At 59.5% G+C, this 10,870-nt stretch overlaps 2 protein-coding genes across 3 annotated transcripts; one reads left to right on the forward strand and one right to left on the reverse strand.

Moving 5' to 3' along the window:
* Positions 1–300: 300 nt before the first annotated feature.
* On the reverse strand, positions 301–4,923 carry RNF212B (ring finger protein 212B). Its single transcript, XM_053967659.1, has 12 exons — positions 4,529–4,923; positions 3,021–3,164; positions 2,596–2,651; positions 2,420–2,494; positions 2,210–2,325; positions 1,864–1,912; positions 1,704–1,767; positions 1,553–1,595; positions 1,409–1,460; positions 1,286–1,334; positions 974–1,005; positions 301–485 (listed from the first exon to the last, which is right to left on the reverse strand). Exons 1-12 carry the CDS (start codon positions 4,590–4,592, stop codon positions 423–425), a joined length of 807 nt encoding a protein of 268 aa, XP_053823634.1. The 5' UTR covers positions 4,593–4,923; the 3' UTR covers positions 301–422.
* Positions 4,924–4,930: 7 nt separating this feature from the next.
* LOC128801608 (zinc finger protein 316-like) lies at positions 4,931–9,583 on the forward strand. 2 transcript variants are annotated; one of them, XM_053967628.1, is made up of 3 exons: positions 4,931–5,484; positions 7,374–7,466; positions 8,186–9,583. In XM_053967628.1, exons 1-3 carry the CDS (start codon positions 5,325–5,327, stop codon positions 8,899–8,901), a joined length of 969 nt encoding a protein of 322 aa, XP_053823603.1. In that variant the 5' UTR covers positions 4,931–5,324; the 3' UTR covers positions 8,902–9,583. The 2 variants fall into 2 exon arrangements, with proteins under 2 accessions (XP_053823603.1, XP_053823604.1); XM_053967629.1 differs by having other exon boundaries at positions 4,933–5,484; positions 7,383–7,466.
* The last annotated feature ends 1,287 nt before the right edge of the window (positions 9,584–10,870 follow it).

Genomic DNA, 10,870 nt, shown 5'->3' on the forward strand with positions numbered 1-10,870 from the left:
CCGCCCCCTCTGCTTATTTCCTCCAATCATCAGCACCGGCCGCCCTTAAGCCCCGCCCCCTTAGAGATTTCCACCAATCCGCGCTTTCCTAAACCCACGAAGCCCCTCCCCCTCTTTCTTAGCGCCCTCGTAACCCCCCCCGCTTTTCCCCCAATTTCCCCCATATCCCGCTTTCACCTTAGGACACGCCCACACCAAACCACCAACCAATAGGAACGCAGCACAGGCAACACGGGGGCGGGGCGGCGCGGTGGAGGCCACGCCTCCCCCTCCCCTCCAGCCACAAAAACGGACCCAAAATGGCCCCAAAATTGGCATTTTTTAATTCCTTTTTAACAACTTCTGCCCGCGGCCACCTCCAGGGAAGCGCCGGAGCTCCTGTCCAGGAGCCTCGGATCCAGTCGGAGGTCCCTGTTTGTCCTTTATGGCCGCGGGTTGAGATCCCAGTCGGAGCGCCCGCCCCTCGCCTGCCGCAGAGCAGAGCCCTAAGTAAAGGAGAATGGTCCTGGCTACCGAATTTCGGGGTGGCTACCGCATTTTGGAGAGTGGCTACTGAATGCTGGGGAGGCGTGGTTACAGAATTTGTTGGGGGGTGGTCTCTGAATTTCGGGAATAGCTACTGCATTTGGAGGTTTTATTTCTATTTAGTAGGAAAAGGGATGGGATAAAGGAGGGGCAAGGAGGAGGGGATGGAGCTGGGGTCCTCCCAGTGCTCCCAGTATCACCAAGCCCCCCTCCCAGTAACCCAAACACCCCCTCCCAGTGCTCCCCGGAACCCAAATTCTCTCCCATTAACCAATTGCCCCTTCCAGTCCTGCCCAGTAACCCCCTCCCGGTGCCCCCACGTCCCTCCTGGGGCTCCCTATATCCCCTCCCAGTCCCTCCCAGTTTATCCCAGTCCCCCCAGATTCCCCTCTCTGCGTCTCCCGGTTTATCCCAGTCCCCTGCCAGTTCCTCCCAGTGCCCCCAGTACCTGTCCCTCGCTTGTCCCAGCCAGGGTGTCCCCTAAGAGGGGAAAGGGGCGTTAGGGGTTTTTGAGGTCGCCCCATGGATCGGGGTCAGCACTGAGGGGCTTCTCTGGGAGGGCTTGGGGTCCTGCAGGGGGTTTGGGGAGCTCTGGGCTCCTTCCGTGGGGGTTTGGGGTCACACCATGGGGCTTTGAGGCCCTATATGAGCTTTTAGGGTCCCTCCTCGGGGATGAGGAAAGGGAGTGGGGCTTGGAGCTGAAGGGCGGGGCTCGGGGCATTATTTTGGGGTAAATCCTGTAGGATCTGGGGTCTCTCACCCATGCTGGAGGCCAGAGGGGTCCCAGAATTTCTGTAGGCTGTGCCAACCTGTGGGGGGAGAGCAACCATTATGGCAACCCCCCCCTGATTTGTGGTGGCCCCCCTTTGGGGTGAGGTGTCACCTGCCATCCTAGGGTGCTGCGGGACTGAGGGGGCTCCAGTGGGGCCAAGCGGCTGCAAAAGAGAGGTGGGAGGCTTGGGGGACCCCCCCTGTACAACTGAGGGACCCCCCACCCCAATTTTGGATGCCCTCCCCCCCCCCTTACCTGACCACTCGACTGCTGAACTGCCAGCGGGGCTGGGGGGTCACTGGAAAGGAGATGGAAAATTTGGGAGGACCCCAATGAGCAAGGAGAAGAGGATGGCGAGGTGTTTTAGGGTGTGGAAGACCCCCTTAAAAATTTGGGGGGCACTTACCTGACTGTGTGGGGGAGGGACGGGGGGTGCTGCTGCGGCTGCTCCAGCGCCAGGCTGGGGAGAGCTGTGAGGAGATTTGGAGGGCAGTTTTGGTGGGGGGGAAGTTTAGGGGAACAGTTTTGGGGGGCAGGGAAGGGGCAGGGGGGGCTTTGGGGGCCACCTGCATGCGGCGCAGCTCCTCATTCTCCCGGCGAAGTGACTCCAGCTCCCTGAGAAGGGGGAGGATTTAATGGAGGGTGGGAATTCCCCTCATTTGGGGTGGGGGTCCCTCCACAGGGCAGCTGAGGGTGGCAGAGTAAAGGGGTGGAAGCTCACCAAGATGGCAGCGAATGGCAGAACATGCTGTCACCAGCGTGGCAGGCAAGGGGAGGCAAGACTCTCCCAAGAAAGTGGCCAGAAGGATGAGGACTCTCATCAAGATGTTCACCAAGGCGTGCTGCCTCACCCACGTGCCCAGAGGAGCCCAAGATGGAGCTGTGAACCCCCTACCATGGCATCCCCCTCACCTCGTCCTCTCCCCCAGCTCATCTCTGGCCTTCTCCAGCTCTGCCTGCATCCGCCGAGTTCTGTCCCGGTGCAAGTCCAGCTGAAGCTGCGCCTGTGACGTCTGGAACCGCCACACCTGGGGGACGTGGGTCACCCCGTTGTGCCCCCTAAGCGTGTGGGGCTGGGGACAGTGGTGGAGCCTCATCCCCCGCCACCTGTGTCCTCCTCACCTGCGTGATGTGGGCAAGGTGCTTGAGGGCGATGTCCACCGGGTTCCTGAAGAAAACCTTCTCCTGTGGGCGCATCTGTTGGGCATGGGGGCGTCAAAAGGATGGGAAGAAGGCTGGGAAACGGGACGGGAAAAGGGTGGGAAGGGGATCTGGGGCACAACGTGGCAGACACTGGCCTGTTCAGACAGGGGCAGGTAGCGGCAGGCGGCGGTGCCACAGACTGGGCAGGGACCTGTAGGAGGGGGAGAAAAAAGTGAGAAAAGTGAGGGAAAAATATGTCTTAAACTCTCAAAAATGTTGTTCCTTGAGGGAAATGGACCATTTCCCCTCATTTTAGGGTTTTAAATTGAGGCAGGATCCTCCATTTCCGCAATGCTAAGGGTGTAAATTGAGGGAAAATCGTCCTTTTTCCATCATTTGAAAGATAGAAATTGAGGGGAAACCCTCTTTTCCCGACATTTTAGGGGAAAGAGCACTCATTTATTTGCTTGAGTTGAGGTGACCCCTCCTTTCCCTCTCGTTTTAAGGGGCTAAATTGAAGGAATACTCCCTCTTTCTCAGCAATTTAAGGGTTTAAATTGAGGGTTTTCCTCAATTTTACCTGTGCCCCCACAGCCCTCGCACAGGATGTGGCCGCAGTTGGTGATGGCGAACCGGGCGCCATCCTGGCGGAAGCAGCGGCTGCAGTGGAACCAGTCCATGGCTGGGGTGAGGAGCCGCCTCTGAGCCCTCCACACGTCAGAGCCTGGGAGGGAATGAGGGGGGAAAAGTGAAGGGAAAAGGTGAAAGGGTGGGAAAAAAGGTGAGAGAAGAAAGGGATCGAAAATGTGAGGGGGGAAAGGGTCAGAAGTGTGAGGGGAAAAGGGCTGGGAAGTGTGAGGTGAAAAAGGGCGGGAAAGTTGAGGTGGGGGCAAGGGCAGTAAAAGAGAGAAAAAGGGCGGGAAATGTGAGGGGAAAAGTGAGGGGAAAAAACAGCAGGAAAGGTGAGAGAAAAAAGGGATGGAAATGTGAGGAGGAAAGGGTCAAAATGTGAGGGGAAAAAGGGCTGGGAATCGTGAGGTGAAAAAGGGCTGGAAATGTGAAGGATGAAAGGGCAGGAAAGTTGAGGTGGGGGGAAGGGCAGTAAAAGAGAAAAAGGGCGGGAAATATGAGGGGAAAAATGAGGGGAAAAAACAGCAGGAAAGGTGAGAGAAAAAAGGGACAGAAATGTGAGGGGAAAAGGATCGAAAATGTGAGGGGGAAAGGGTTGGAAATGTGAGGGAAAAAGGGCGGGAAAGTTGAGGCGGGGCAAGGGCAGTAAAAGAGAGAAAAAGGGCGGGAAACGTGAGGGGAAAAGTGAGGGGAAAAAACAGCAGGAAAGGTGAGAGAAAAAAGGGATGGAAACGTGAGGGGGAAAGGGTCAAAATGTGAGGGGAAAAAGGGCTGGGAAGCGTGAGGTGAAAAAGGGCTGGAAATGTGAAGGATGAAAGGGCAGGAAAGTTGAGGCGGGGGGAAAGGCAGTAAAAGAGAAAAAGGGCGGGAAATATGAGGGCAAAAGTGAGGGGAAAAAACAGCAGGAAAGGTGAGGGGGAAAGGTGCAAAAAGGGAGGGAAAAAAGAGTGGGAAACATGAGAGAAAAAAGGGGGGGGAAATGTGAGGGGGAAAAGGCCGGGAAAGGGGCCGAGGGGGAGCGGGGGGGGGGGGGGGGAATGATGGGGGAAAAGAAGAGAAAAATACCAAGAAAGGGGAGAGATGAAAAAACTGGGAAATGTGAGCGGGAAAACGGCCATCTGGATGGGGACAGGGAAACCAGGACTGGGACATCAGGATGGGGACAGCAACATCTGGACCTATGGGGGCAGATGGGGATGGGGATAAGGACACCAAGATGGAGACATTGGTGGGATCAGAGGTTTGAGGTGGTGCAGGGGGAGCACCCCAAAACCCTGATCTCACTATTCCATGCTCGCAGAATCACTAAATCCTGCTAAATCTTTGGCTGTGTTGCATAATTCCAACATAATTTTACCTGGGGGGGGGGGGTAGGAAAAGCACCCCCAGAGTATCGGGGGAGGGCCTCGGGGTTTGGAGGGTGCAGGAGGCACCACAGAACCGCAATCCTACCACTACCTGATCCCAAAATTCCTCCATGCCCCCGTTGGACCCTCTGGCCTCGCTGTGCAATCCCAGCCATTTTTAATTCTAGGGATGCAGGGGGGGCAGGCAGAAATGCATTCCCAGGCCCTCGTGAGGGAGAATCTGGGGGACACAAAGGCCACCCCAAAACCCCGATCCCGCTACCCCCCAGTCCCGCTATCTCGGGATCCCGTGATCCGTCATTGTGTAATTCCAACGATTCTTTGATTCCTGGGTCGGGGGCAGGAAACGCCCCAGTAAAACCCTCTGGGGGGAGAGGGGGGTCATTCAGGGATTTGGGGTGCGCAAGGGACACCCCAAAGCCCCGATCCCGCTGTTCCCGGAATCCCTGGATGCCGCTGCCGAGCCCTCCGCCCTCGTTGCGTAATTCCAACCATTTTTAATTCCCGGGGGGACAGGAAACGCGTCGCTGCCGTTACACAAAGCAGGAAGGGGGGAGGGAGAAGTCTGGGGGGGTGTCCTGTCCTTAGTCCCCCCAAACCCACCCTGTCCATCCCCCCCCCCCCCCCCAGATCCATCTCCCGCTTGGAAAATACCCCCCCTTCCAAAAATAACAAAACCCCAACGATTCGGGCAATTCGCACAATTCCCCCGCACTCAAAACCGGGCGGTTCGGGGGTGTCCCTGCTGGGGCTGGCCCTTTTTTTTTTTTCTCCCCCTAGAGGTTCCCCTCGCCCAAATTCCCGTTTTTCCAAGGTTTCCCCCCCCCACTTTTCCCAGCGTTTTTTCCCCCGCTTTTTTCCCAGTGGCGCATCCGGCGGGGAATGGGATGACGGGACCTTCCTGTTCCCGGCCCCGCGCCCGCCTCGCGCCCGGGGGACACCCCCGCCACGACCCCCCCGCACCCCCGAGCCCGACGGGACCCCCGGAGCCACCCCCGGAGCCCTCCGGAACGCCCCCGGCCCCTCCCGCGCCGCGGAGCCGCCGAGGTGAGTCGGGGGGCGCGGGGAGAGGGAAACGCCGTTTTTGGGGGGGAGGTGAGGGGAAAGAGCGGAGACACTCCCTCCCCCCCCCAAAAAAAAAAAAATTTGGGAGGTCGCCTCCTTCCAATTTGAGATACCCCGATGCTGGATTTGGGGTGAGGGAGGCAATGGCGGAGGGGCGCCGTTGGGGGGCTGGAAATGAGGGAAAAAGGAGAGTGGGAATCCTCCCACAAAAAGAAACTGGGAGGACCCCCCCCCCCCCCGTCCCCCCCAATTGGAGATACACCCGGGCTTGGATTTGGGATGGGGAGGCGATGGCGGAGGGGTGGCAAAAGATTTGGGGCGGGGGCGATGTGGATGAACGGCGGATTTCGGGGGTGGAAAGGGGAGGGAAGAGAGCGGGGACCCCCCCCCAAAAAAAAAAATCTGGGAGATGCCCCCCCCGTCCAACTGGGAATTCCAGGGGATTGAGGAGAACGATGGATTGGAGCCGGGGGGGTGGGGCGGTGGAAATGAGGCGCCGTTTGTAGGGTTGGAAAAGATGGGAAAAGGAGAGTGAGGAGCACTCCTGCCCCCCCCCAAATTTAGGAGATCCCTCCCTGATTTGGGATAGCCCTGGTCTTGGATTTGGGAAGGGGGAGGCGATAGCAAAGGGGGGGACAATGGAAGGGGGGAGGTGCTGTTTTGAGGTTTGGAAAAGAGGGGAAAAAGAGAGTAAGGACCCCCCACAAAAATCTGGGAGACCCCTCCTGCAGTTGTGGATAACGTCTTGGATTTGGGGTGGGAGGGGAGATGGATTTGGTCCTGGGAGGAGGGATTAGGCGCTGGTTTGGGGGGCAGAAAAGGGAGGAATAAGAGTGGGGACTCCCTCCAAAAATTTTGTGAGACTCCCCCCAAAAATTTGGGTTACCTCCATGTTAGATTTGAAGCGGGGGGAGAATGTGGATAAACCATTTTGAAAGGAGGGGCAAGAGAGTGGGGACCCCTCAAACAAAACCTGGGAGTCCCTCCCCAGTATTCGATTTGGGGTGGGGGGTGAATTTTGGGGGAGGTTCCTGGGGCTCCGTTGTTCTTTTGTGCCCACTTCCCAAAATTAAAGGGAGGGGAGCAAACCTGGGGGGATTGGGAGTAATCTGGGGGCACCCTGGGTGATCTGGGGGGTCTCGGGTGATTTTGGGGGGCACTGGGTGACCCCCCCCCTCCATTCTCCCCCCCCAGATTTTGGGGGCTGAGCTGCGGGACCCTCTGAGACCCTCAAAGAACAGATCAGGGGGAATTGGGGAGTACAGGGTGGTTTGGGGAGACACAGAGGGATTTGGGGTCACACAGAAGGATTTGGGGGGACACAAAGGGATTTTTTGGGGGACCAGGGATATTTGAGAGGGCACAGAAGGATTTGGGATCACATGGAAGAGTTTGAGGTTACACTGTGGGATTTGGGGGGACACAAAGGGATTTTTTTGCAGGAACAGGGATATATTTGAGAGGGCACAGAAGGATTTGGGATCACATGGAGGAGTTTGAGGTTACACTGAGGGATTTGAGGGGACATGAAGAGATTTGGGGTGACACAGAGAGATTTGGGGGGAACAGGTGGGCTGGGGAGCAGAGAGGTTTTCGGGGGGATGAGACTTAGGAGGTCATGAGGGGATTTGGGATCACCCTGAAGGATTTTGGGGGGTAACACAGAAGAATTTGGGCGGGGTACATGGAAATTGCGGGGGTCGCAGGGAGGATTTTAGAGTCACACTGAGCAATTTGGGGGGTACAGCAGGAGCCAAGATGCAAACAATCCTTTGGAATGGGGGCGGGGGGAGGGGGAGCTTGTGGGTTTCTGCTGCACAGAGGGATCCTGGGGCGTTTTGGGGTGCTCAGGGCCCCCCTTGACGCTGCAGTCCCCGCAGGAGCCTCCATGGAGCAGGACGAGCCAGACGTGGTGGAGCTGCAGGACTCGGACGAGGGGGACGTGGTCCGGAGGGTCTTCATAGGTGAGGGGGGACCCCAAAAGTGGATGAGGGGGTTGGGGGGCTCCAGGTAACCCAGAAAGGCAGTACAGGAAATTTTGGGCGGGATACAGACACTTTTGGAGGGCGCTGTAGGCAAATTTGGGGGGCTCCAGGCACCCCAAGAAGGGGATGCAGGCAAATTTGGGGGGACTCCAGACGCACCTAGAAGGGGGTAGAGGCCTTTGGGATGGGGTTCAAGGCACTTCTGGGGGTCTCCAGACACCATTGGAGGGGGGCAGAGGCATTTGAGGGGGCCTTAAAACACTGTTGAGGGGGTTCCAGACCCCCCAAGAAGGGGGTATGGGGAAATTTGGGGGCCTTCGGGTACTTTTGGGGGGCTCCAGACACTCCCGGAGGGGGCACAGCCTCTTTTTGGGGCACAGCGAGCATTTGGGGAGGGGATCCAGTCCCTTTTTGGGTCACAATGAACATTTGGGTCAGGAGCTCAAGAAATATTTGAGGAGAAGGCCCAGCCCCTTTTTGGGTCTCAGCAAACATTTTGAGGAGTCTCCAGGCAAATTGGGGAGGCTCCAGGCACCCTTTTAGCATGCAATGAGCATTCGGGGAGGGGCCCCAGCCCGTTTTAGGAATACCATAAACATTTGTGTCAGGGTCCCAGCCCCTTTTAGGGTCGCAGCAAACATTTGGTTCGGAGGTGCAGCCCCTTCTGTGCTCTCACCCCCTCCCCGTGCCCCCCCCAGCCGATGACGGCATCGTGAGCGACGGTGAGGCCGAGGTGCTGCCGCACGAGATCATCCGCACGGTGATCCCGCACAGCCCCCTGCGCCCCCCGCCGCCCCGCGGGACCCCCGCCCCGGCCCCGGGGGGCTCCGAGGAGGGCGGGGGGCGGCGGGGCGGGGGCCGCCAGCGCCCCTTCATCTGCAACGAGTGCGGCAAGAGCTTCAGCCACTGGTCCAAGCTGCTGCGGCACCAGCGCACGCACACGGGCGAGCGGCCCAGCACCTGCGGCGAGTGTGGCAAGAGCTTCTCGCAGAACTCGCACCTGGTGCAGCACCGCCGCACCCACACCGGGGAGAAGCCGTACAGGTGCGGCCACTGCGGCAAGAGCTTCTCCTGGAGCTCCAACCTCATCCAGCACCAGCGCATTCACACCGGGGAGCGCCCGTACGGCTGCGCCGAGTGCGGCAAGAGCTTCACGCAGAGCAAGAACCTCATCAAGCACCAGCGCACCCACGCCGGGCCGGGGGCAGCGCGGCCGCGGCGCTGCGCCCACCCCGCGGGTGCCCCGAGGGCGCTGAAGGGGCCTCGGGCGGGGGGCGAGGGCGAGGGGCCCGCGGGGGCCTCGGGCGGCTGCGGGCAGGAGCCGCTGATCTGCGTGGAGTGCGGGGAGAGCTTCGCCCGGAGCGCCGCGCTCAGGAGGCACCGCCGGGGCCACCGCCCGCTCTTCGTGCCCTGAGGGAACCCGGGAACGCGGCGGAGAGGGCGCAGGGACAGTGGGGCGCTGTCCTCGCCCCGCTGGGGGCACCGCCCGCTCTTTGTGCCCTGAGGGGCAGGAGGACAGTGGCACCGGGACGTGGGGACACGATAGTTCGGCACCGCCCGCTCTTTGTGCCCTGAGGAGCAGGAGGACAGTGGCACCGGGACGTGGGGACACGGTAGTTCGGCACCGTCCGCTCTTTGTGCCCTGAGGAGCAGGAGGACAGTGGCACCGGGACGTGGGGACACGGTAGTTGGGGCACCGCCCGCTCTTTGTGCCCTGAGGGGACACCGCGGTGGGGACGCAAGGACAGTTGGACAATGTGCTGGCAGCGCCCGCTGTTGGTGACCTGCGGGGACACACAGTGGGCCACCCTGGTGGAGGACACAGGGACTGTGCCACAGGCAGGAGGCGTGGTGCCACCATGCCAGGAGACACGGGGAGTGTTTCATGGGCAGGACGTGGTGACAGAGCTGGCATCACACGAGTTATGCCGCAGGCGAGGGGACGTGGTGACACCAGGCTGGGAGGCAGTGGGGGGCACGGTGACACTCAGGACAGAGTGACACAGAACTGATGTCCCCCCGTGCCCAGGGTCACCCTCGGTGCCCCTCGCTGTTCACTGTCGGTGCCACATCCCAGAGCTGTAAATAGGGGAAGGGGGGAGGGACACGAGGGTGGGACCCTCGGGGTGGGGCGGGGGGAAGGTGACACCAGGACCCCCCGTGGGGTGGGGTGGGGGCATGGACGGGGCCGGGCTGTGAATAAAGTTGTGTTTTGGGGGACCTGGGCGTTGGTTTTAGGGGGTGACAAAAATGGGGGGCGGGGGAAGTTCTCCAAGCAGAGGTGGGGACAACCCCGGGAGAGAGACTAGAAACCCCTGGGGGAGGGCAAAAAGCCCCCGTGGGGGGGAGCTTGGGGTCTCAGGGGTTTGGAGGGTCCTGGGTCAGTCCCTGCAAAGCCTTAAAGGATGGGGGGAGTGACAGAGGAAATTTGGGGGTCAAAAAAGGGGTCTCAAAACTTGGAAGGGATTGCAAGGAGGTCCCAAATTGTAAGGAGGTCGGGGAGACCCCAAAACCAGGAAGGGCTCCCATATAAGTGGGGAGGGGGATTGGGGGACACCAATTTCTGTGGGTGCAGCTGTGGCAAACCCCCCCATACCCCAAGTTCTTCCTCTCAAGACCCCTCAAAAACCCCCAGATCCCACTCGGAGCCATCTCTCCTTTATTCCAGGGACTGGTACAAAACGGGGAAGGGAGTGTTGGGATTTCGGGGGGCTGCACCCCCAATCCCCCAAAAGGTTTTTGGGGTGGGGGGCTATGCCTTGGCACAACCTGGGAGCGAGCCCTGAGGCGCCATCAGCGGCTGCAGCTTCTGTGTCATCATCTCCATCGTGGCTAGGGGGAAACATGGGGGGTAAGGGGGCTGCAAAGTGGGGAGGAGTGAGGGCAGCATGAGGGGACATGGATGGGGACTCAGAGGGGACCCTCCTAAAATTGCGAATGGCGCAGGATTTCTCCCAGACCAAAGCCGCCAGCAACTTGGACTCAGTTTGCCCATGGAGGGCCAGACGCCTCCTCGGAACTGACATCAAGCCACTGCGGGAGGTGAGTTTTGTTCACACGGAAAAGGGCTGGCACCGGTGTCCTGACTGGGCCAGCGCCACCAGGAATTCAGAACAGTGCAGGATGTGTCGCAGACCCAAGCTGCCCCCACCTCAAACCCGTGCTGCCCTGACAGTCCCAAGGGAACCCTGCAAACTGACATCAGGAACCTGGGCTGGTGAGTTTTGTTTCACAGGGAAAAGGACACATCTTCAATCGTTTGGATTTTTGGAGGCGGCTGGCCATGCAGGGCCTTGGACCCCTGGAGGCAAAGATAGGCCCTTTTCCCTGGGAAAGAAAAGTGGCCAGCCCAGGATCCTGATGTCAGTTTGTAGGGTTCCCCT

The sequence above is a fragment of the Vidua chalybeata genome, chromosome 30, assembly GCF_026979565.1.
Source record: "Vidua chalybeata isolate OUT-0048 chromosome 30, bVidCha1 merged haplotype, whole genome shotgun sequence".
NCBI lineage: Eukaryota > Metazoa > Chordata > Aves > Passeriformes > Viduidae > Vidua > Vidua chalybeata.